The 26,753-nt window shown below is 40.5% G+C and overlaps 1 protein-coding gene and 1 long non-coding RNA gene across 3 annotated transcripts in view; one reads left to right on the top strand and one right to left on the bottom strand.

Moving 5' to 3' along the window:
- LOC118005237 overlaps window positions 1–26,753 on the top strand; it is a 39,844-nt gene that overhangs the window by 9,265 nt on the left and 3,826 nt on the right. The window lies entirely within an intron of this gene.
- ITPR1 (inositol 1,4,5-trisphosphate receptor type 1) overlaps window positions 12,170–26,753 on the bottom strand; it is a 328,878-nt gene continuing 314,294 nt past the window's right edge. For both annotated transcript variants that reach the window (XM_034997067.1, XM_034997066.1), the window contains 2 exons: window positions 21,234–21,395; window positions 12,170–13,500 (listed from right to left, as the gene is read on the bottom strand). In XM_034997067.1, coding sequence (XP_034852958.1) covers window positions 13,414–13,500; window positions 21,234–21,395 — 249 coding nt within the window. In that variant the 3' untranslated portion in view covers window positions 12,170–13,413. The remainder of the gene's footprint in view (window positions 13,501–21,233; window positions 21,396–26,753) is intronic.

The following is a 26,753-nucleotide window of genomic DNA, read 5'->3' on the forward strand; positions in this document are numbered from 1 at the left end:
TCATACTCAGTTTATTTTATCAGTATCTTATACTTTTCAGAGTATAAATCTTTTGCCTCCTTGGTTAAATTTATTCATAGGTATTTTATTCTCTTTGATGTAATGGTAAATGGAATTGTTATCTTAATTTTTCTTTTTCAAGTATGTTATTTGTATATAGAAACACAACAGATTTCTGTATGTTAATTTTGTATCCTGCAACTTCACTGAATTCATTGATTAGTTCTAATAGTTTTTGGTGATGTCTTTAGGATTTTCTATATGTAGTATCATATCATCTGCAAATAGTGACAATTTTACTTCTTTACCGATTTGGATACCTTTTATTCCTTTTACTTGTCTGATACTAAGGCTACAGCTTCCAGTACATTGTTGAATAAAAGTGGTAAAAGTGGACATCCTTGTTCTGTTCCTGATATTAGAAGAAAAGCTTTGATCTTTTTACCACTGAGTATGTTAGCTGTGGGTTTATCATTTGTGGACTTCATTATGTTGAGGTATGTTCTCGCTACACCCACTTTGTTGAGAGCTTTTATCATGAATTGATGTTGAATTTTGTCAGATGATTTTTCTGCATCTGTCAAGATGATATTTTACCCTTTATTAATGTGTTATATTAATTGATTTGCAGATATTGAACCATCCTTGCATCTCTGGAATAAATCTTACTTGATTGTGGTGAATGATCCTTTTAGTGTATTGTTGAATTCATTTGCTAATACTTTGTTGAGGAGTTTTGCATCTGTGTTCATCAGGGATATTGGCCTGTAATTTTCTTTTTTGTAGGGTCTTTGTCTGGTTTTGTTATCAGGGTAATGCTAGCCTTGTAGAATGAATTTAGAAGCATTCCTTTCTCTTCAATTATTTGGAATAGTTAGAGAAGGATAGGTGTTAACTCTTTAAAATGTTTGGTAGAATTTACCTATGAAGCCATCTTTTCCTGAACTTTTGTTTTGGGGGAGTTTTTTGATTACTGATTTAATTTAATTACTTTTTTAAAAAGATTTTTATTTATTTATTTGACAAAGTGCACAAGCAGGGGGAGTGTCAGGCAGAGACCAAGGGAGAATCAGGCTCCCACTGAGCAGAGAGCCTGACATGGGGCTTGATCCTGGGACCCTGGGATGATGACCTGAGCTGAAGGCAGATGCTTAACTGACTGAGCCACCCAGGTGCCCCTAATTTCATTACTTTCTACTAATTTCTTTTCAGATTTTTATTTCCTCCTAATTCAATCTTGGAGGATTGTTTCTAAGAATTTATCCATTTTTTTTTTCTAGATTGTACAATTTGTTGGCATATAATTTTTGTAGTAGCCTCTTATAATCCTTTATATTTATGTGGTTCAATAGGCTGTTTCTAACATTTATATAGAGAAGCAAAGAACTTACTACAGCCAAAACAATTTTGAAAGAGAAAAGCAAAGTTGGAAGACTCATACTACCTGATTTCAAGACTTACTATAAAGTTATAGTAATTAAGACTGTGTGATTTTTTTAAATCTGTGGTAAAACATACACAGAACATGAGCTCTACCCTTAATAAATTTTTAAGTGTACAATACAGATTATTAACTGTAGGTATAGTGTATAGCAGCTCTCTAGAACTTTTCAATCTTGCATGACTGGAAGTTTATACTCGTTGAATAGTGACTCCTTGTTTCCACCTCTTCTCAGACTTTGGCAACACTATTGTATTTTGTGCTTTGATGACTTTTGACTAGTTTAGAACCTCATATAAGTGGAATCATGCAATAATTGCCCATGACTGGCTTATTTCATTTAGCATAATGTCCTCAACTTCCATCTATTTTCTGGCATATGACAAGATTTCCTTCCTTTTTATGGCTGAATTATATTCCATTGTTTGTATATACCATGTTTTCTTTATCCATTTATCTGTCAACAGACATTTAGGTTGTTTCTACCTCTTGGCTATTGTGAATAATGCTGTAGTAAATCTGGAGCGCAGATATCTCTTTGAGAACATGATTTCACTTCTTTTGGACTTTTTTCTTTTTAAAAGATTTTATTTATTTGAGAGAGAGAGAGAGGAGCACAGAGGGAGAGGGAGAAGCAGACTCCCCACTGAGCAGAGAGCCTGATGCAGGGCTCCATTCCAGGATCCTGAGATTATGACATGAACTGAAGGCAGACACCCAACCAACTGAGCCACCTAGGTGCCCCCAATTCTTTTGGATTAATACCCAGAAATGGGATTGGTGTATCATATGGTTGTTTTATTTTATATATATGTATATATATATACACGCACATATATGTATATATATATTTTTAAGATTTTATTTATTTTGACAGAGAGAGACACAGCGAGAGAGGGAACACAAGCAGGGGGAGTGGGACAGGGAGAAGCAGGCTCCCCGCGGAGCAGGGAGCCCAATGCAGGGCTTGATTCCAGGACCCTGGAATCATGACCTGAGCTGAAGGCAGACGCCTAATGACTGAGCCACCCAGGTGCCCCTATTTTATATATTTTTTGAGTAACCTTCATATTTTTTTTTTATAGTGGCTATACCACTTTACATTTCCATCAACAGTGTACAAGGGTTTCAGTTTCTCCACATTCTCTATACTTGTTACTTTGTTTTCTTGATAATGGCCATCCTAACAGGTGTGAGGTGTTAGCTCATTGTGTTTCTATTTGCATTTCCCTGATGTCTAATGATGTTGAGCATCTTTTCATATGTTTACTGGCCATTTGTATGTCTTCTTTGGAAAAGTGTTCAAATTTCTTGCCTATTTTTAATCAAATTATTTGTGTTTTTTTTGCTTTTGAGTTGTAAGAGTTCCTTAAATGTTTTGGATATTAATCCCTTATAAATTTGCAAAATATTTTCTCCGTTTTGATAGATTGATTTTTCACTCTGTTGATTGTTCTCTTTGCTGTACAGGAGCTTTTTAGTTTGTTGTAGTCCCAGCTTTTCTATTTGTGCATCTACTGCCTATCCTTTTGGTGTCATATTCAAGAAATCATTGCTAAGACCAGTGTCATGAAGCTTTTCCCTGTTCCTGCCCCCCCCCCCCCACCCCTTAGGGTTTTTCAGTTTCAGGTCTTACATTTAAGTTTTTAATCCATTTGAGTAGATTTTTGTATATGGTATCAGATAAGAATTCAGTTTTATTCTTTTGCATGTGGATGTCCAGTTTTCTCAGCACCATTTGATGAAGAGACCATCCTTTCCCCATTTTGTATTCTGGACGCCTTTGTTGAAGGTCAGTTGACCATATACCAAGGAAGGGTGATCCTGGTGAAAGGATAGACATATAGGTCAATGGAACAGAATACAGAGTTCAGAAAAAGACATAAACATGGCCACAGGTGCCAAGATAACTCACTGGAGTGAAAGGTAGTCTTTTCACAAAATGGTGCTAGAATAATTGGATGTCCGTATTTTTAAAAAATGAACCCTGATCCATACTTCAAACACATACAAAAATTAACTCAAAATGTATCATAGACCAAAATGTAAAATCAAAACTATAACACTTCTAGAACTTCCTGTCCATATGGTAGCTACATGTGGCTATTTAAATTTAAATAATTAAAACTAAATACAATTTTAAAATTCAGCTCTTAGTTCTAGCCACATGTCAAGTCCTCAGTAGCTGTGTGCCGTTCGCTATAGCTAGTGTATAGGTTAGCTTGGAGGATAGCACATTTTCATCATCACAGAAAGCTTTATTGTACACTGCTGTTCTGAAAGAAAACCTAGAAAGTCTTTGGAATCTTAGACAAAGATTTCTTAGGACACAAAAAAACATGAACCACAAAAGAAAAAATTTGATAAATTGGGTTTTGTCAAAATTAAAAATTTTGGATGTTTGAAAAGCTGTGCTAAGGAAATAAAAAGACAAGCCATAGACCAGGGGGGGAAAAGTATTTGCAAAACATGTATTTGATAAAGAAATGGCAACCAGAATATAAAAAACAAAACTTAAAATTTGGTAATAGTAAAATAAATAAAAAGGTAAGCAAAAAAATTGTACAGACACTCACCAAAGAAGAAATATGGGTGGCATATTATTTAAATTTTCTAATCTTATGCAGGTATATATCGGCTTCCCCTCCCCCCCCCCCCCCCCCCCCCGCCCCCCCCCCAACAAGGCTTATTGCCTGGGAAGTTTATGGTCCACTTTTGTTTTCTTTGAGTTTCACTGGGTCTTATTTACTTATTTTTTTATAGGTGGGGAGGTGGGACAGAGGCAGAGGGGGAGAGAGATTCACAAGCAGGCTCCATGCTTAGCGGAGCCCAAGCAGGGCTTGATCTCACGACCCAGAGATCATGACCTGAGCCGAAATCAAGAGCTGGTTGCTTAACTGACTAAGCCACCCAGGCACCCCTCACAAAAGTGCTAATGCTCAAAAGTAAAACTGAGGAAAATAAGATGTGTGTGTGTGTGTGTGTGTGTGTGTGTCTAAAAAAGCAAACACATCTCTTTTATAGTTGTTTCTGGTTGTCCAAGAGTATCAGTAGTGAAGGTAAAAGGAAGCAACATACCGTCTTAGGTAATCCTGTATAGCTTTATCAGTTTTTACAATCATGTTAATGAACTGACTTTTCAGTCTGTTTGGACCATAAGAAAATGTGACCTTCCTAATTGTATTCAAATCAGTTAAGCTTGAAAACAGATGAGTGATTTGCTTTTCTTGTCTTATACCTAAGCACTTGCCTAGACTCTGCTTAGGTGTATGTGGTAGGCAGAATAACAGACCCCTTAAAGATGTCAACATCGTAATGCCCAAACCCTATGAATATGTTACCCATGGCAAAGGGATTTTGCAGATGTGATTATGTTAAGGATTTTGAGATGGGAAAACTCGACGGGCCATTTCAGGTTTTGAAGATGGGAGCAGGCCACAAGCCGGGGAATGCAGGCTTCCTTTTGAAGCCAAGAAAGGCAAGGAAATAGATTCTCCCCTAATGCCTCCAGAAGTAATGCAGCCCTGCCAAGCCATTGTAGACTCACCGGAAGTGTAATTTGTGTTGTTTAAGCCACTACATTTTTGGTAACTTGTTGTGGCAGCAACAGAAGGTGAATACAGCATTACTAGAGGACTGTTGCATTTACAAGTTCTAAAACCATTTTTTTTAAAGCAGGAACACACCTTATCTTTTTTTTTTTGAAGTCTCACTGCCAGCCTTACAGGACACCCAGTGAGCATATTTTGTGCTCTTACCCTCCTACTGAACTCTGTGAAAAGATACTCCATTCCGAAAGTGCGCACATTGTGTGTGGCAAAAAGGATAAAGGTACTGTGATGCGATCCAAACATTAGCAGTGCTTCTCAGCCTGTGGACTGTGGACAGCCTGCATCAGAATTACCTGGGGAGCAAATTAAAAATGCAAATTCTTGGACCTGGCCCTTTTATCTCCCCTCCCTCACCCCCATTAGTTTTTAGAAATATTTTCAGTCAAGTTTACTGAGGTATAATTTACATATAGTACAATTTACTTCTTTTAGGTTGTAGTTCTTGAATTTTGAGAAGCCTGTGTAGTCATAACTACTAACACACCGAAGATCTTTCCATTATCCAATATATTTCCCTAGTGTCCCTTTGTAATAGATCCCTTTCTCATACTTCCTGTATCTGGCAACCACTGATCTGATTTCTGTCCCTGTAGTTTTGCTTTTTCTGGAATGTCATATACAGGGAATGACACATTATGTAGCCTTTCAAATCTGACTTAAGTTGTTTCACGTAATGCTTTTGAGATTCATCCATGTTGTATGTATGTTCATATGTAAATGAACCATAATTCTTTGTTACCCAAAATGGCCCTCACTTCCTTCTGTTACCTAAATTGTGTTCTGTCTCTTTGCGGACCCTCTGAGAACTGCTACAGCACTCCACGGATCATGGAGGGAAGGTGTCTTTTAGTGTTGTTAGACGAGGGGCTGTGGTGGAGAGGGGAGCGTGGGAGTATGCGTGCGTCTGAATTTGCGCCTTCATGGAGACAACACAGTCACGCGTTAACCTGTTAAAGAATTGAAAGAAGGGAGAGGTGGGGGGTCACTAGGTTAGAGGGAGCAGTGGAGTGGAAGATGGTCTTGAGTTGTGAAGCGGGGCTGTAGGAGCCAGAGGCATTCCAGTTAATCATTAGTTGTAGGATTAAATGGTCAATTAGCAGCAAAAGGAGTAGTGACTGTTCTATATGTAACACCCTTGGGGCCGCTACTAGATACCCCTTCTTTACTGAAAGACTCCTAATTGGCCTTGGCTCCAAAACCCTTGAGCAGATTAAGTGAAGATTTGCAAATATTTTCCCTCCCCTCATGTATTGAACACCTTTGGCAGGAACCGTGCTAGGGACCCATGGTACAGAAATGAACTAGTGCAGCCATGACCCTTAAGAACTTTTACATTCCTTTGTGTCTCAGAATTTTTAGCTGGTACAGATTTTCCCCAAACAGGTGGGCAGAGAAGAAGGGGAGGCCTCAGCACCTTATCAGCAGGACTGCACCTTGCAGAGTGAAGCAGCGGCGTCCACGAATGTGGATAAGATCACATGATCGGCCCTGGAATCCTAGGTCCCAGGTTCTATTTGGACCAAATCACTTAGCCTTTCTAAATGGATTTTTTCTTCTTTAAGATAGGGATGTATCAGGAAGGGAAAAAAAAAAAAAGCTACTTTAAAAAGTGGTCAATCTTTGAGTTGGAAGCTAAGGACAATGGAATTATGTTTTTTGTTGGTTGGTTGGTTTGGTTTGGTGTGGTCAAGGTAAAGGGCTAATTTAGATAGGAGTGGTTGGGACCTGGGGGTTGAAATTGCTCTGCATGGTAAAGAAACAAGAAGTTTTTGTTTTTAATTGAGGCTGGAGGGAATTTTTTAATTATGCTTTTGTTTGGGCAGGAGTGGTAAGAGAGTGGGCCCAGCAGTAAGGTAGACGTGAGAAGTTGCTCCTCCAGTGGCAGAGAAGGAAGGGGGAGTGGGCTTTGATGTCCGATTCTCAATTTTAAGTTGTTTCCTATTCGCTGTTATAATCTTCCTCCCATGAAGATCTGCTTGCATGACACCCAGATGTTAATGTGTTTTGGGGACAGAGAGTAGAGCAGGCTGTGTCAGCAGTAGGTGTGAAGTGAAAGAGAGGGCAGATGATGAGAATCAGGTTGCATTTGGGGTTTAGGATCAGAAGTGACAAGGAGTCATTAGGAACTTCTAAGCACCCTCCTTAGGATCCTCCTTAGGAGTGCTGGGCTCTCCACCGTTATGTGGGATCTGGTCTAAAATATGCATTTGCATGTTAAATGACAGATGGAATAATTTAGCACCATGTAGATGTCAGGGATAATGGGAGGTGTAAATGAGAAATGTAGGTGAAAGCATTTCATAAACTGGGCACCTGGCTGGCTCAGTTGGTTAAGCATCTGCCTTCGGCTCAGGTCATGATCCTGGAGTCGTGGGATTGAATCCCACATCGGGCTCCCTGCTCAGCCGGGAGTCTGCTTCTCCCTCTGCCTTCATCCTGCTCCTGCTCTCTCTCGTTCTCAAATAATAAAAATAAATAAAATCTTAAAAAAAAAGAGAAAGCATTTCATAAACTAAGGAAACACATCATCCTCCAGAAGATAAAACATCTTTCTATGAAGAATATTTTGAAAAGTCAGATTTGAATTCAACACTGATCACAAATATGAGAATAATTATCTGGAAGTCATAAGCTGGGATAGTTTCCTTTCTGTATAAATTCAGTTCAGATTGGTAGTTAAGACATAGTTTGGATGTTAGAGATACAATTTTAAAAAATGACTCAATGTGATCCCAACGTGTCATGTTCAAACATGAGGATTTAGGATCCTACAGTAGTATCAGGCCCATTTGGTAGGAACAGAAAGCATCTTTGGTCATTTACTATTTGGCTGAGATTGTGGATAGGTATGAGAAAGGAAGTGATTATGTTGCAAAGAAATGGGTAAGAGCATGTATTGGATATATATATATAGACACTTGACATGCTCAAGTGTCTTTAATGCTCATTATTGCCCAAAGGAGTAAGTGGTGATGTCCATTCTTTAGATGGGGTGTGACAATTATAGTGATTAAAGGACTTGCTCGAAGTCATAGCACTGAAGTGGCAGAGCTGGTACGAAGACTCTCAACCAACTTCAAGGTCCTTGTTCCTTTCATCCCACTGTGCTGCCCTGTGGGCTCTGAAGTGAGTCAATGCTTAGCCCCCAAGCCTTGTGCGCTTCTGGGCTCCTTGTCCCAGTTTCATACCAAATCTCAATTTTTGTTCTTCCAGAGAACTCGTACAGAAAGCTTCTGACAAGACTTGATGAGATGCTATAGCTGACAAGCATATGAAAAAAGATTAAATAACTTGAGTTCTGGAATGAACAGTTAAATTCCTGGATTGTTGAAAGTTCCATTCTTTACATGGGACTAACCATTTTTTGTGAGGTAATTACAGAAATGCTGGCAAACTCTTTCCATTAGTGGTTCTTGCATACAGTATGCATTTCTTATGTTGTGGGGGCTCTTTTTTTTTGTTGTTGTTCACAATTCACCTTAGGGGTTTTCTCAAACTCTGCATTCTTATTCTATAGTGGTTTTTAGCTTTCTTTTTTCTTTCCAGGCTGGGTGGATGATGCAGTTTCACTTCTAGGTGTTAGGATTCTCTTTCACACTGGTTTGTCATGACCTTAAAGTATTTTAAGTTTCTCCTTTGGTAAATTTTTCTCTCTTTAAAATGTGGTACCCCCAGTAAGCTAGAGATTTGTTTTACCAGATGAGTTTAAAATACCGGCACCTGGAGAACCCATAGTCCATAAGCATTGTTGGGAGTTGACCACATGTCAAAACCCCCTAGGGATCGACCTTTTTATTTTCTTTATTTTGGCAGGTTTTGGGGGTCCACACTTAAAGGCTAGTTATGATTCTGAGTTGTCGTTAGGTTGCAAGAATTACCAATGTGGTATATATTGCCAAAGAAGAAAAAAAAGTTATGATAATCATAATTGTCTTAATTTATAATTGCCATCATAGCTCTCCCCTGTAGATAACTGATGAGGCCTAATAGTCGTTTTGAGCTGCAACCACCCACCAAAACCACACACATGGCATTTTACTCAAAACTTTACTTTAACCACTACTTTGTGATGCAAAACTGGTGGAATTTTGGGTACTTTCTGTAAAATTGAAATCTTTATGGGGGTTTTCCAACACTCTAGTTGATTGTTAGCAAATTATCAGTATACTGAACAAGAGCAAAGTGGGGTTTGCTAATAAACACCTACTTCTGTGGTAGGATAGGATGCCAGTGATCTGTATCTGAATGTTTTCACTAGGAGGAAGCCACCCTCATTGAGAGAACAGATTCTCCTTCTGAAAAATGCAGTTAAGTAAGAAGTATTCTATGAGATTGGTAGTTGTAAAAGAGAGATTTTAGGAGCTGCTTATCTTTGCCACAGTTTTCAGTCTTGACAAAGTATTCATATTCAGTACTTTCTAACTTGTAGATCCCTTATAAAAATAGGTTTGTAAAGAAAAGCAAGTTGATTTGCATCGTAGGACAAAGCACAATTCTCCCTAAGCACTTTCTGTGAAGGGAGAACTCTTGTGGAAAACTGATTTCTCATGAGATATTACAGTCCCATTCTGGAAGACAGGTAGTAAGTGGGAAGAATGCTCTCTGTATTTGGCTAAGTCAGGAGACCTTTGTTTATTCTGGAACTGAGTCCTTAGGCCAGTTGCTTTACCTCTCTAAGTCTCAATTTCTTTTCTCTCTCTTCTTTTTTTTTTCTTAATCTCTGTGCTCAACATGGGGCTCGAACTCATGACCCTGAGATCAAGAGTCGCATGCTCTACCGCCAGAGCCAGCCAAGCGCCCCTCTAAGTCTCTCGATTTCTTATCTTTGAAATGAGTTTCACTCCTGCTGTATGGTTTGGTAGATACAGCATATTGTCTCAAGAGCCTTCTGTAGGAGACCTTTGTAATATCCTGTCTTCTATAAAAGTGACTTTTATTGTCATATAATTTACACCTTCTATCAAGTACCTATTCTGTCCTTTAAAATCTGTAAAAACATTATTTTAGCAAAAACCAACTCTACTTCTAGAAGTATGTAGTTATGCCCCTTTTGTATTTAGTATTTTTGAAGGAGTAAATTTCCATCTCTGCAGCCCAGAAGTCAGCCTTAAAATAACTGTCAGAAATTTCCAGGCTATTTCTCATTCATGCATTATCATGCTCAGTAGGAGGATAGTAGACCATCCTCAGTAGGAGGATAGTAGACCATCCTCAGTAGGAGGATAGAGAAATCTAGAATTGAATTTTTAACAGGTTAATTCCTTAGTTTACTGTGAAGATCTTGATAATGTCCCACTAGCACATAAGTAAAGCTTTGTTTAGTTTGCTCTACTGCATAGACTGTTGGTTAGCTTCCAGAAATAAAGTATGCTTGCTTTATAATTTATGTTAGGAAATATTTAAACAGGATGAAAGAGCAGTTTTTATAGGACCCAAATCAAGCAATCCATTTTCAGAAAGTACAACCAAATAAAAAAATTGGCTGAGTGAAGAACAACGAATAAGAAGCATGAACTTGGAAACAAAACAATTAAGTTGAATCAAATTTTTAAAGAATGAAATAAAAGAAGTTGTATTTTGTATGTGTGTGGGGTGAGTAGAGACAGATACAGTACTAAGAAAAATTGGATGGAATAGCATTTAAAGCTTTAGGACCCAGCAAAGAGTAGAAGCTTTCTTTGTAGGGGAAAAGAAGGTTTATCAGTACACAGTTTTATATACAGAAGTAGCAAAGGGCAAGATATTATAAATTTTAGAAAAGTGGAATGGAATTTCCCAGATCCTTTGATTTAACAAATGGTTTATTTAAGGAAATTGGTAAAATCTGGAATTTTGGATTGGTGCTACAGCAACCTTTTAAAATTAAATAAAGCCAAAAAGACTTTCTTGCATATTAGCACTCTATTACCACATTTGTTACTCAGCCTGATAATACCAGGCAAATTTGAAGGCGATGTGGACCTCTATCCTTGAAATAGAAGTGTTTGAAAAAGCAACATCTGGAGAAAGGTGAAATCACAATTACACATCAAAGGCTATAGAAGTTTTAACTTCAGATTTTATGTTTCAATTATACTAGCTTTGTGTTCACACCCAAACTCCCAGGGTAGGATCTGCCACATACAGGGTGGAGTGGCATTCCAATTCCATTTATTTTCTGCTGAAGCTGGCAAATTGAAGGAAGATTTAGATCTTAAGCGACAGGATTCAGATGAAACATGACAAACCTGTAAACGCTGCAACCTGGACATGTCAATGCAGAACTTTCCAGTGAACTGGATGGGACTGGGGAGACAAACCACACACACACTGCCGCGCCGTGCTGGGCAGCACAAGAGGTCAAAGAGAACCCCGAGGAGGAGCAAGTCCTCGCTGGCTCAAGCGCAGGTGGTGGCCTCCAACAGAGACGGCGCTTTTCTTTACAGGCTCAAGTGTGTGTCTATCTTGGGTTTGCCTTATTACGGAAAAATACGGAGATACACTGCATTGACTGGAAAATTATTCATTTGTTTTTTTAAGTTATCAAATTTATAACGTAGAAGCATTGGTTATGAAACTAGTCATTTAACTGGAACTCAATCCTGACCTAGTTCCCAACGTTGGGTGGTAATTATTCGTATTTACCAAAGCACAGAGAGAATCAGTGTTAAAAGAGCAAGCAGGCAGGCATTGCTTTGAGGAGGGAACGAGTTTTACTACCTTTGGATAGACGAGTCAGCTCTGTGAAACATTTTTGACAGTCTTGCTGAAGGCCTCCAACCACTGGACACGAAGTAAAACAAACGGCCACTGTTTTATTGCAGACAGCAAGTCAGAGCCCTCGAGTCCCAGGAAAGCCCAGGAGGCCGGAGCCTCATCAGAGCCCACCCCTGACTTTCCCTCCGCGTGCCCTGGTGCTCGCTGCTCAGGACAGTCTGCTTGGCAGCCGCTCTAGAAAAATGAATGAACATCGTATTAAACACTCCCTGATCACTCACTAATCAGGTAAACATTTTCAGAATTAATCTGGTAACCGAACCAGTTGCACTTTAAATTGGTCCCAAGGAAAATAAGTAATTGGAACAGCTGTTAAGACACAAAGAAATGCCAAAATGAAAGCCACCAGTCCGCCACTGTATATTATTCTGCATCATTAAATATTTATTTTCATATATGCATTTACAAACTTTACTCATTTCAGAACTCTGCTTTCAGTACATTTTTAAACTTTTTTTTGCAGAGAGATTCTCTTGTAAAATGAGATCCATGTACAAAACTAGGCAACAGATATAAAAGTTTCCTTTCATACTTTTCATCCATCAAGGAAAGAAATCATGTGACAAGGAAATAAAACCAAAATGTGGCTCTTTCACAAGAATAACATGTCAGTGTTCAACTATGAGTTCTAATGGGATAGATCATATTTCATCTTTATATGGATGTATATAGTTTAAATACTTCTTAGCTACTGTAGCATGTTGGTTCAGATGAAGAAAAAAATCAACTCTACTGTTTGGACTAGATAATCTAGACACCATCAGTTATTCATTTCTTTATTGCGTGACACCAGAATTCACCTTGGAGAGGACACTGATTGGCCAGCAGTATGCATTTATTCCAAATGTTGCATAAAAAGTTCCCTTTCAAAAATTCATTAACTTCACAAGCTAAAGTCTGAGCTTCTAATTTAGCTCTTACTTAAAGTTTAAATGATCAGTTCAGAAGCTTAAAATTATCTTTGAAACTAAAGTTGCTTTTCTTAAAATGAATGCTGACTTGGAGCACTGTCACTATTAGACAGAGGCCCTAATGCCACCAGCAACGAGAAACAGTATCACCACAGAGAAGTATATGGTACAAAACGCCCAGGGGCCGGAAACTCACTATTCATATGATTTTGGCAGCAGCATCATTTGATATTTAACCATTTATTACATAGTATTAACACACCAGCTTCAAAGATGTGCACTCCCTTTAGGACACTCAGGAGTTACAAATTCATTGTGATTGCATAATTCGTATTGCACAGTTTTATAAAAAACATAAATACTGGCTATTCTAGTTTTAAATACAAAATACAGGTCATATACTTTTAAATCTATAATCTGGTTCAAGTGCAAATCAGATGCTTTCTTTAGTCCTTCCAAAAAAGGCATTTTTAATATTTTTGGCACAAATGAAATTTCATCATGCCAACAATTCTAGTTACAATACATATATCCAAACCTTTAGAGTAGCAATCATATACATACAGTATAAAACTGATTATTTACAAATGTACTAGGCATTAATGTCACCTTTGTGGGTGAATCAGAACTAAGTAGCCATACCCACACTAATAATAATTAGAAAAGGTACAGGAGATTCCTTTATTTCATTTGCTTATGCTGGTTGCTGTGGGTTGACATTCATATGAGGAGGATGTCCTAGAAGACCAATTCTTTGTTTCTGCTTCCTTTGTTCTGTCATCTGGAAAGTTAAAAAGTTTCATCATTAGACCCAGACACTTCCTGTACGTCAGATCATACACTGAACCATAGATTTACCTCTGTGGTTATGGTTTATACTGAAACCCACTTTCTACAAATAGTGTACCGTCACTAAATCAAACACACAGAACTTCAAAAGGGACAGCTTCCTAGGCAGAATGGGGAATTCTGTGACCTAGTCATGCAATGTGGCATTCAGAAGTATTGCGCTGTTTGTTTCATGAAGAAACAAAAAAACGGTAAAAGCACAGGATTCTTGTTTCTCAAATCCATTTCCAAATGATTTAAAGGCTCATTGGAAAATGGTGGCTCTGTGTGGTGGTGACGGCACACCAAACTATCAAGAAAAGCAGTGTGTTTAGAATCCTAGGTTTGAGAGGGACTATGTCCATGGTCTTCAGGGGGTCCTGATTTCATTACTCAATAATTGCAGAGTAATTCTGGTTTGAGAGGGGAAAAAAAATGATGTAGTACTTTGAGGAAGACGAGGAATGTCCTCACATGTCACTGAGATCCAGAGTGACTACATGTCATAAACAATGCTTTAGGCACTCAGTGGGGTCTGTTCTTTGCCACACACAGACACAGGACTGATTAAGCTCAGGAAAGACTGGTCAAATGAAAACGTGCTTTCAAAACCCCACACAAGAGGTTACTATTCATTTGGCTGCTGAACTAAATCACTTCTCATATTGATGGGTAGCTAGCTCTGTTCTAGGTATTTTAGGGCACATTTAGTTCTCTGCATTAACATTTTCTTAACCAGTTGGTCCTAGCTCTGGATTTGATGCTGGGCATTTAAGCCAATTAAGATAAAAAGGCTATGATGATATATATATTAGATAAAATTGTTGTCTACAAGTGGCCATAGGTCCTGCATGTAGATTTTTGGTTTCCTAAAGTCAGAGATGAATTAGGTATCCTGGTAAAAAGAACGTGGGCTTTGGAATCAGACCCATTTCCTTATGTTTCTATGTTATTTAGCTTCTCAAAGTCTGTTTCTTCACTCACACAATAAGGATGATAATTCCTATCTCATAGGTGGAGAATTGAACAGATATATGTAAACTTCTTGGGAGAGTGTCACATAGATGCTTAAATCTCAGTTTTCCCTTGGACTAATTTTTGGTACAAAATATCCTGAGAGCACATAAAACAAGAATAGCTTACCTAGGTTCAATTTTTAAAGTGGTTACTTATTCAAAACATGGCAGTTTTCTTTTAAATCAAAATACTGTTTTTAGGCTCCTTTGAAGTGCCTTCTGTTAGAATTTACAAGGAGTGAATATTTCCAAAAGGTAGCTTTTTATAAAGAATTGAATTAGGATATTCCAGCTAGCCTCTGAAGTTTCCTTAGATGAATGACAAATCTTAAGTGTTACACACTACACTATACTTCACAGATTCAGCTGAGAAGAGAGAACCTACTTTGACATGTGGGATAAATGCACAATTAGATTACTGTAGTCTGTAATTCATTAATCTTACTGCCTGATACTTCAGATACTTAGCTCAGATTTCCTCCTTCCTTCCCCAACTGACGGACACACAGATGGACACACTCACTCACTCTTCCCTTGGCAGTTAACCCTGAGAGGGAATCTAGTACAACTTCACGAAGTTTAACAATCTCAAGCATTCTAATGGATTTAGGAATCCTGGGGGGGCTCAATCCCTATTGAAGGCTACTTTATTTAAATACTTTCATTTAAAGTTACTGAGGTCTTTCAGCTGTCAAAGTTGGCACCTTTTCTGTAATTTTTCCATAAATAACTACTTGCATTTGAGATAACCTTTTATGTTTGCAGATGTTCATGCCTGTTGGTTCCATCAGCTTTTAACTTTCAATCTGTTGGCTATTCATTCTCTTAAATAGAAAAGCCTCTACACTGTATTTCCTATAACCAACAAGAGTTCAGCTGATGGCACACCTCCCTTCCCACTTCGGCAGCCATCACCTGACACCTCATTGCTGCTCCTATTCTAACTTTCTAGGTTTGCCTTTCTAAGATAATGATCACATCACTCGCCCTCCCTCCTAAACCTTTAAACTCCCTCCTCATGTAGGTTAGTGGCCATCTTCTTTTCTCAGGCAGTCCTATTCCTGGTAATTTCAAGTACCCAGTACATACCTATCTAATTTTGTTTTCTATTTCTGTAGAATAGTGGTTCTTCAACTTTGGCATAAGCCAGAATCACACAGAAGGTTTGTTAAGACAGATCAAAGGGCCCACAAACAGAGTTTCTGATTCAGTAGGCCTGGGGTAGGGCCCATGAATTTGCATTTCTAACAAGTGAGGTTTATGTTGCTGCTCTGGGACCACATTGCTGCTCTAGAACTTTTCATGGAGTCTCTCTGAAATGGGTCAAAGATCACTTCAGGTGTATTTTCATATTCTCGAACACAAAGTATTTTGGGTACATATATCATTTTTCTCAAACAAGATATTGGAGAAGATTATAGCTGAGCACAGTAGAGGCACACACATTTCTCTGAATTCTGTTTTCATCAACCCTGGCCTTTTAGAATAGCTGTCACTTAAGTGACTAATAAGTGAGAAGGAATAGGGCAACTGCTAAAGGACTTGGCTCTTTTGACAGTGGTCATCATCCAATTATGATTATAAGGAAACAAAAATAAAAGCCGTAAAGCCTAAATCTGGCCTGTAAAAACTCAAGGTCAACACTGTGGCCAGTTAGGTTTCCCTGGCCCACTAGTGCACGGTCTCATGTAACTTCTGGCTTTATGGGCTCAATTCTACCTACTTACCTACCTACATAATGCACACACAAACTGTGTATAAAATACGCGTGTGTGTGTATAAATTCTTAGTGTATTACCTGTTGCTGTTACCTTTATCAAAGCAAATAAATATAATGACCAAAGTGAATCTTCATATTCTCACATAGTATTCTCTGGACATTTGAAACAAAACTGACTCAAAAAGATCCATCAGATTCTGATCTAAGGTAACTATATTCAAAATATGAATGCTGAAAAATCTGTTTCATTTAAAATCCTCAAAATTCCCATTTAACTAAAGGATAAACATTTCAAGCAGTACTCTTCTTCCTATCTCTCTGAATATAAAAACTAGCTTGAATGTTAGCATTCCTTCTTTTGACTCCGTCTAAATGAGAAGCAAAGAATACTGTAGCTTCACAAATCAGATGCAGCCAAACGTCGGAAAGATCTCTTACGACAACGCTAAGGGTAGAGCGCACACGAGCACATTTCACCTCCCAGCACTGGCCTCAGTGACAGAAGGCTGGCAGAGGAAGGACCGCTCAGCAGCAGCACGTGGATGCCACGATCTGGTTTCTAACGGATCAAGAGTCCGAAAAAGTGCTTTCCTGTCACAGCAAGGTCTTGGCTACTCAGATTCTAAACAGCTGGGAAACTCTAAAATCAGCCATGTTTCTAACAATGAGCCTAAAATACTAAGAAAAAAACCCAGCACAACTCTCAGACACAATTTAATGTCAACGTACAGATACTTGTTCACACTCTGAGCTGATCCCTAATACTCTGTTCCTCTGTTTCACCTGGTAGACTCTTCCTCAAACTCTGAACTCAAGCTCTTGCAGTACCACCTCTGAGGCTTCTGTGGCATAATGAATTCTCTCCCAGAGATCAAGTTGACTGAATTGCTTTCCTTCTTTCCCAGGCTGTTCATACCTCCATTACATACTTACAGGGTTGAATTCTCAGTTAACGGTTTACTGATTTGTTTCCCACTCTAGCCTGTTAGGTGTAGAAAGAGAACAGGTTCTATTTACCTTTGTAACCCCGGTCCTAGGGCTGCACCTTGCACATCCGATTTCACAAGTGGTGGTTCAAAGAACGAACTGAATTAACCAGAACATAGTGCCGTTCCTGGAGCATGCCATGTGTTCTCATGCCTTTGCTCATGCTGATTCCTCTCCTGGGATGCCCCCTGCTGCATTCTCTGCCAGCTCAGAAGTCACCTACTTGTACAGGCTCTAGTCCTTCCTTACTCCAAGCCACACACAGGACTAAATGCCTCCTCCTCTGTGCTCCCATCAAGCGGTCTTCATGTCTCGAGTGGGTTGTACAACTTTCCACACTGTATCATACTGTCAGGGGTCTATATTCCTGTCTTTCTTGCTAGATTATGGGACCCTAGAGGGCAGTGGTTACCTTAGTCCCCCTTTGAGGTTCCAGAACAGGGTAAGGAACAGAGGCACTCATTCCATTTTCCAACTGTAGGCAATTATTCTAATCTAATCTAATTATTCTAATCTTTTGTTATTCCTCCCTTTCTTAAGCAGTTAATGTTCACAAGATAACCATCTTGCATGAAAAGTGCCAAACAGGAACATGCTAATGTGACCTGAATTTTCAAGCACTGTTCGTATTCCTAACACATAAGCGTTACTGTCCCATAGGAAGCCAGTCACATTTTCAATAAAGTGAAGCCTCTTCGATATTTGCTCTTTTGCATTATGAAGAAAACATGCAAAAAAAAAAAAATGTAGGTTCTTACATCAGTTCTCCTCCTTGGAATGTTAAGAGAATCACATTTAGTATTCGGAATCTCTTGGGAGGGGAAACTTCAAGATGCGATGCATCATTAACACTTAGAATAGCAATTCTTAACTGTTCCTGGCAGTAGTAGGAAAAGTGACACCACCAACCAGGTTTTTAACTTTGATCCTTCACAAGAACTTTTTCTCCTCAAATTGGTATTTTAAGAAAACAACTACCAAAGAGGTCAATAGCAGTACAGATTAAAACCAAAGACATTCACATTTATAAACTATCATTGCTCCATTATGGTGCTTTTTGGGCCAGAAGATCGAAAAAAATAGCTCAGTGATGAAGCAATTTTTGTGTTTCCCAGCACTTTTACCAGTGAATGGTATTCTTTCATAGCAGTTTTAGAAACAGAGTTTCTTGCTCACTATAATCATTTCTAGGCTTTTATTTTTTAATTCAAAAAGTTTTTTCTTCAGAGGGCAGGAATTCTTACAATTGCCATTTAAGAACCAGCAACTCTAACATATCTGCATGATTTTTTATGCAGAACAATTTAAAAAATTTTTATGATTGCTATTACACCAAATTTAGTAAAATTCCCCCAAATTTTCAGTATGTTGATTCTTAAACAAATGGCCTTAAAGGTTTGTTAAAAGTTACATAATCAAAAGAAAATGTTGATTAATTCCTTTGGGAAGAAACACATTTCCCCAATAAAAGCAGCTGTGAATTTTTCCTGAGCACCTTAAAACCTAAGCAGATCAATCCTGGTAAGCACTTGAGAGTATATTACTGGTTTCCTCATACTTCTTTTTAGCTTATAGTGTCTTCCAAGGAAAAATGGTTCATATGCATTCATAGGGGAAGGGCTTTCGGTCCAACTGCCAACGTTAAGACAAAAAATATTAAAAGGGCCCAAACCAAGCAGTTTAAACCATACTGGCTTTAATGTCACTTAATGAACCCTAGTCCCTATGTAATGAAGTTTTACGTATTTGTTTAAGCCGAAATTTAGGCTTAATGGAAACAGTTCTACCTTAGATTTTAAAAATGCCAAGTTTCTACTATGCATAGCTATGTAAAATGGCCGTGAAGGTATCCTCCACAGCGCTCAAGCGTGGGAGGCAACTTTGGAAACTTTAAGGCTCTTAAAAAAAAAAAAATTGTAGAATTTAAACAGCCAACCTGAAAGGCAAACTGGGTACAGTGACAAAACAAATGAAAACAAAAATACGACATACAAAAATCAAACCCACACGGGAGAATCAGGAGTTGCAGCCCTGGCACTGTCCTAGAGAGTTTGGGAAGCTTCCTAGGAGCCTTCTGTGCACCTCGGTACCCTCATCAATACAATGAGTGAGTGAGGCGGGAGGACCTCTGTGGTTCTGGATGCCCTCCTGCACCTCGGAAGCCCCCCGCGAATTCCTCAGCTCACCTCGCTCCTGTGACCATTTTAACGGGAGCTCAACAGTTCCTTTATTGAAGTCTGTCTTAGATCAGTTTCCGGAAGGTTTTTTAAAACCTCGGATTTGACTAAGATTCTTGTCGCCACAGCCCTCTCCAAAGGGAGACGGTAACTAAGGCGTTGCTGGACGTGGTAAGACGTCCCCTCGGCTCCGCAGAGGGGCGCATGGAAGCCGTGGCAGCGGTGCTCCGCAAGCCGTTCAGTTCTCTGGAACATTTGTCAAGTGTGTCACAGAAGGGTACAGAGTTAATAAAAGCAGCAGCAAAGCAATCTAGTTAGATTCTCATTAGTTTTACTCATTTAGGTTATTCACTTCAGGTGGCCACCAAGCTCAGCGCTAGAGACAGCCTTCATAAATAAGCCTTGCGGTTGTCCTTAGTCTCTTTTATATTTATTTTTTAAAAATATTTTATTTAATTGACAGAGAGAGACAGCATGAGGGGGAACACAAGCGGGGGAGTGGGAGAGGGAGAAGCAGGCTTCCTGCGGAGCAGGGAGCCCGATGTGGGGCTCGATCCCAGGACCCCAGGATCATGACCTGAGCCGAAGGCAGTCGCTTAACCAACTGAGCCACCCAGACGCCCCTCTTTTATTTGCATCTTAACACAAGTCAAAGAAAAGAACTTGGAGGCCAAATGGTATATGTGGGGGCACAGTGTGTAATAATTTAGTTGGAAAAGAAATATAATTCAAAGTAGGATCGTTACAATCGCTCTACAGACCGTCGCCAAGAAGAGTTTATTCTAGATGGGGTGTTCACTGGCTATGTGCCTATGAGTAAAAAATCACCTGTGGGTACACCTTGCCACTTACCTCCAAGGCAGCCTTGCCTGACAACTTTGGCTGTGCAAAATTTATAATCTTGTCTACGGAGTTGATTAAAAAACTTTCAGAAACCATCCAGCCTGCTGACCTGTTCTCACGTCTGTGCCGGATTATCCCGTCAGCTTGGCACAGCAGCTGCTCACCGTCCCCCCTCCCTGACACAGCGGCATCCTGTCACCACATAACCACCCGGTGACTGTTCATTTTAAGGGGATCAGAAGGAGGAAAAAAGTACATAGGGTTTGCTACAAACCTACCCCCCTCCTTAACTTTCTTCAAGGGGCAAGTGTTCACCTTAGGGACAGGGAGCAGGATGGAGTGGTACTTTGTAGACTGTTACGCGCTGTGGGAGCAGGGATAGGTCTAGATTGTTCGTGGCTTCATCCCCAGCACCTGGCATAATGCCTGGACTACGATGGCCACTCAGTAAGGATTTGGCCAATGAATGAACCAAAAGGAGCTTTCCCAGAAGTATGGTTTATCCTGGGATGCTGAATTTAAGTATCTTGAGTGAAGGGTTGATAGATTTGAGGGCCAGAAAGCAAAACTAGAAACAGCTTTTAATCTGTAAGTAAAGTAAAAAGAGTATGGCTTTACAGGTCATGTTTTCTGTACAGCACTTCACTGAAGTCATTTGCACTCTCCCATTTTCTGGTTTTGTTTTTCCTATTAAAGCCTTGTACTAGCACTGCAAGTAGTGTTATGGGCTTATCCTTTAAAAGGGCAGTGAAGGAGGGCTGGAGGGGAAACTGGTAGACTAGGCGAGTTTGTTCTCTGTGCCCCGGGTTCCTTTTCTACATCCACGTGATGGAAACGTCAGCATTTTAACATGAGCACTACTGATTTTGCCTCAGCAAATTTGGTGTGTCTGGTAATGGTGTGTGTGTGTGTTTAGGGAGCAGATGGGGTATCTTTTCTTTACCTGATCCTTTAATTCCGACAGCTGGCCGGAAAGGTTAGTGACCAGCTTCATGGTGGACTCCAGCTTCTCCTGCAGGTTCCTCAGCTCATTCTGCTCTCCTTCAGAGTCGCTGCTGACCAAGGACATGGCTCTCATCCTGGGGAACCAGTCAAGGTTTCTTTCCTAGAATCCACATAAAAAAAAAAGTCATTTCTAGGAGTAGAGACAAGAAAGGCAAGCCTACCATGCTATCTTTTCTTTGTGACATCTTTCATAAGGCTATCTCTGTTGTTACAGAATTAATGTGTTGTGCCTTTTAAAAAAACAGTAAATATCTTTCTAAATTGATAATCTTTTTTTAAAGATTGATTTATTTGTCAGAGCGTGCACAAGCAGGGGGAGTGGCAGGGAGAAGCTGAGCAGGAAGCCCGATGCGGCACTCGATCCCAGGACCCTGGGATCATGACCTGAGCCCAAGGCAGACGCTTAACCGGCTGAGCCACCCAGGTGCCCCTTAATTGAGTATCATTGAACTCTCTCAATTCTTAGAAGTCACTTTTGACCTAAATACAGTGCAGGGTGGGGGCGCGCCTGGGTGGCTCAGTCAGTTAAGATTCTGGCTCTTGGTTTCCACTTAGGTCATGATCCTGGGCTCCTAAGATCCAGCCCCATGTTGGGCTCTGTGCTCAGCGAAGAGTCTGCTTGAGATTCTCTCCCTCTTCCCCTCTCCCTCCTCCCTGCTCAGGTGCTCGCTCTCTCTCAAAAATAAATACATGAAATCTTAAAAAATTAAATAAATAAATAAATACATACATACATACATACATACCTAAATACAGGGGAAAAGGTAGGTTTCCGAACAACTTCCCTAATCTGTAAATAGGAATGCAGCCACTGCATTACAGGGCTAATGAGTGGTGGGTGGTAAAATATATAGAACATGAAATTTTCCATTGAAGTCGTTTTTAGCTGTACAGCTCAGTGGCATGAAGTGCATTCACACTGTTGTGTAACCATCACCACCCTCTACACCTCGGGAACTTTGTTCATCTTCCCCATCTGAAACTCCATCCCCATTCAACACTAACTCTCTCACCCCTGCCAACCATCATTCTATTTGCTGTCTCTATGAATCCGACTGCTCTAGATACCTCATACTGTGCTGTGTATTTTTAAAAGCATTATACTTGGAAAATCATTTGCAAACACTCTGGAAGTGAAATGAATTTTGAGATCCCAAGCGTTCTGGCATTTACCGGATATGCGTATGTGCGCTTTCACTTGGTAGGGGATTGTCAAGAGGCTGAAAATGGGGAATGGGCTTGTTCAGTTTCCCTCGTCGTCAGCTTATGGAAATTACTGCTCTATTCTTGTTTCCTTTTCCTTCCAGCTTGACAGAATGTTGATAGGTGCCATTAGTTGGTATAAGAAAGGCCCATTCAGTCTCCATCCTTTCTTTTGTTATCTACAGCTTGTACCTGAAAACAGTTTTTCTCACCACTGGTTAACCAATGGGCCAAGACTCCTCCTCCCACCTCTCTTCCTTGTGCCCACATATGCCTTTCTCCTAAAAAGTATGCATCATAGATAAATTCTGTACAGGGAGGCAGGAATGAATAGTAAAAGCTAATCAGCACAAGGTAAGGGGACAAAATGGACTCAAATCCACATCTGTCTGTTGTCATTTCTGACTGGGACCATTTTGATCTCATCAAGATAAACCGTAATTGACATTCTAACACAAATCTTGCCCATCTCCTCATCCTCTGCTAGTACACACCGCACCACACACACACACACACACACACACACACACACACACTCACACACTCTTATTATTGCTACTTTGTGTACACCAGAGGTCAGCAGTATTTTTCTGTATAGTAAATATTTTCTGATAGTAAATATCTTTGGCTTTGTGGACCATATGGTCTGTCACAATGACTCTGCTACTGTATCCTGAAAACAGCCACAGACAATACATAAATGAATGAGTGTAGCTGTAAATAAAACTTTATTTACAAATGCTGGTGGCGGCAGGCTGGGTTTGGCCCATAGGCTGGAGTTTTGGCAACTGTCATACCATAGAAGGCATCAACATACAAAATTGAATCAGATACAAAATCCCACAAGACATGTCTAAATGTTAAAAAGCAACCAAGACAGTCTAGCAATATTGAAGCCAAACGAGAACTAGTTGAAAAATATTACAGGAGCGCTTGGGTGGCTCAGTCATTTAAGCATTTGCCTTTGGCTAGGGTCATGATCCCAGAGTCCTGGGATCCAGCCCTGCATTGGGCTCCCTGCTCAGCGGGGAGCCTGTTTCTCCCTCTCCCTCTGCCTGCTGCTCCCCCTGCTTGTGCTCTGTCAAATTAGTAAATAAAATCTTAAAAAAAAAAATTACAAAGAAGGCAGACCACACTGGCAACACGACATCACACCTACTTTAGAGTGTTGTCTTAAAACATCTGGGGAATCTGGTTAAGTAGGAACTCACTAGCCCTTCAGCATCATGAGTGCAGAAACCACCTTCGTGTAGTAACCAGAACACAGTAGACACTTGATAAATATTTGTGGAAGGGAGGAATGATAAACCATCTCTATTTCCTGCATGGGCCCTCAGAGCAAATGCTTAAATGGTGAACCTCAGTTGCTTAGAATGACTACCAGAGGAGAAAATGATGATCTCTACCTTCCTGTACCAAATACCCTGTGATCAGCACTTCACATGTAACTTAATGTTAGCCTATATTCATTTTCATCAATTTCCCACCACAGTACAACAGGCAAAAAGACCATTCAATAAAATATCCCATTTCAAAGATGACCGCCTAAAAATCTAAGGTGTTTCCATGTCTGTAATCGGTTTTCTGCTCTGTGTCTACAGCAAAGCAGAGGAAGAGAGCAGACATTTAAAAACATTTAAGCTTGGCAGTGCCGCTGGAAGGCAGCTAAGGTAGCCTGCCACTGCTCCTGGGTCAGTCTTTCAGACATAGTCACACCCTCCCATCGAAGAAACATCCCATGTTCAGTGTCTGTCCAACTCTAAGGGAGGGATGAACCTAACTGTTCAGAAGAGGACATCCCCAGGGGATGGGTGGCTGGGGGTTACTTACTCGCACTGGGGCGAAGCAGCCTGTGTTGGGAGGAGAGAGGGTGTGGGCTGGGCTGATGAAACTGTGAGCCTTTGCAAAGCACGAATGCAGTAGGATCACAGAGCACAGGACGGGACCGGCAATCAGAGGCCTCACCTGTCCACAGGGACTGCTAGCAAATTTTGCAGACTGACATCCCCCCTCACCCCCCGCAACCCAACCAGGAGAACAACTTGAAGAGGAAAGACCCAATGTCCTATTTACACTGTCAGAGGAGCAGACACCATCGATTGGGGTGACAGAATGTCATGCCAAGGAGAAGTTTAGAGATCACGGTCACAGTTGTATCTGTAGTGCAGAAAACTGAGTCTTGAAAAGGAAAGTCACTTGTCCTGAGGAGGGACCTAACAAATTCCTGTTTTACAGGGGACCCTGACAAATATCTGGTGCTAATGAATTATAAACTGCTATTATTGAGTATATTTTGGGGTGAAATATTTGCTAATTCTTTGGATTCAAATCAAAAGTATAAGCATTTTGGCTTCCTGGAAGGAAATATTTTAAAAATATATATTCAACATCTGCTTCAGGGGCACTTCCCTTATGTGCATGGTGTGTGAGAGAGAGAGAGAGACACACACACACACGATTGCTGCCTCCTGGACCTCTTTCAAGTGGAAATGGCCTGCAGACCTAAGTATGAGATAGGGTTCCTGCCATCACAACACTTGTTGTTTAGTTAATGAGTGGACACACACATTAAAAAAGAAGAACGGTAGAAAGCAGGCTGTGCTCTGTCAAATGAGTGGCAGAGAGTAGGGCCAAAGTCAGAATTAACTGGCAGTGAGGACGACTGGCAGTGAGGACTGGCCATGGCCCTGAAGGAGAGTCGGTGCTTGGCCAAACTAAAGGCAAGCATGAGGGCATTCTCAACCAAGTGGGGCCAGCACAGGGAGGAAACCAGTTTGGCTGGAGTGGGGGATGAGGGCAGCTTAGACTGTAGAATCCTGTAAAAGGATTGAAGTGTGGGATAGACCGGCGCAGGAAATCGCACAGAAGGAAGAGGACCGGGGTCAGGGGGCTGGCCGAGGGAAGGAGGAGGCGAGGGGTGACCTGGAGTCCCTGTGGGCCTGCCTGATGAGATGCAGGAAGAGGGACATGTGCAAGCCACTTTAGCGGGTAGGGTAACGAGGACTCACCTGAAGCTACCTCACTACGGACGTGGGAAACTGCCTCATCGGGTTAGAGAATGCATCTGAAGTCTAGCTCTAGCTAGTCTAGCTCTCAAATCTTGCAATGTTCCTTTGCTTAGCAAACCCCCCATAAAATAGAAAACACAGATTTCCAAATAGAGTTGACATTAATGAAGTCTTCAAAAGAATACAGAAAACTGATGCAAGAGTCTGCACACAGCTTAAAGCTCAAGCAACAGTTTCTCTTCTGTATTCCAACAGCAAGTGACCAAATGATTACAGATTAAAAGAAGTTTTCCGTGGCAGGTTCCCACCTTCTTTCATGATATATTTGATTCCTGGACTCCTATGGAAGGATTTCAGAAAGGTCTTTGGACAAATGCAAAATGCACAGATTTCACTTAACTGTTTACTGAACATTTATAACTTCCGTGCCCGGCCTAGGGCTGAGGGTCTCAAGACGAGCAAACCTGGTCCCTGGCCCCGAGGTGCTTTAGCACACAGACTGCAGTCAGGGGGCAGGTCTTGGGGCATGGTCCGTCACTTCTGAGGGACTCCCAGGTTGTGACTGCCTAACGAGGACCTGCTGGATGAATGAATGAGGTCTGCCGGGATCAGGATGGCCGCTACTGGCGTCCATGCTCCTCATCTCCATGGCTAAGAAGGTGCACTCGGATCCCCTTTGTTTTTGCTTTATTTGTGCTTCTGTGCATGAGATACCTGTAATCCTGGGGCAGGAAGGCCTGGCCCGGGGGTCCATAACACCACAGACAGAAAATAAGGCATCTTTTTTAGAATGTCCATTTCATTCAATGGTAAATTACTAAAAATACTTTTATATTAAACTCAAAATAGCCCCTACAACAGAACACGAAATTGAATCAAATTTAAAAAATAAAATCCAAGATTTAAAATAAATGTCATATTGGCCCGAGGCCGCTTTGGGCCACGTACCCTGATCCTAGGGATAAACCTTCATTCTCCAGCTCAGGAGGGCCCTTCAGTGCAGAGCTGGAAAAGGGTTTCTGGTCTAGATCTTTACCGGCTATCACCATACAGGTTTTCTCTCAATGCTTTCCTCCGACTCTAATATTTAACAATGAGATCTAAAGTGGGGGAATCCCACTAAAATCCTAAGCCGTAGGAAACCAGCTCAACTGCAGAAATCAAGTACTTTGGATGGCATGTATTATTAGCTTTTCTGCGCTGAGGTAGGTAAATCCCCAAATCTGAGATCCTCGGTGTTGCCAGTA

The sequence above is a fragment of the Mirounga leonina genome, unplaced genomic scaffold, assembly GCF_011800145.1.
Source record: "Mirounga leonina isolate KUSES-001 unplaced genomic scaffold, KU_Mleo_1.0 Mir_94, whole genome shotgun sequence".
NCBI lineage: Eukaryota > Metazoa > Chordata > Mammalia > Carnivora > Phocidae > Mirounga > Mirounga leonina.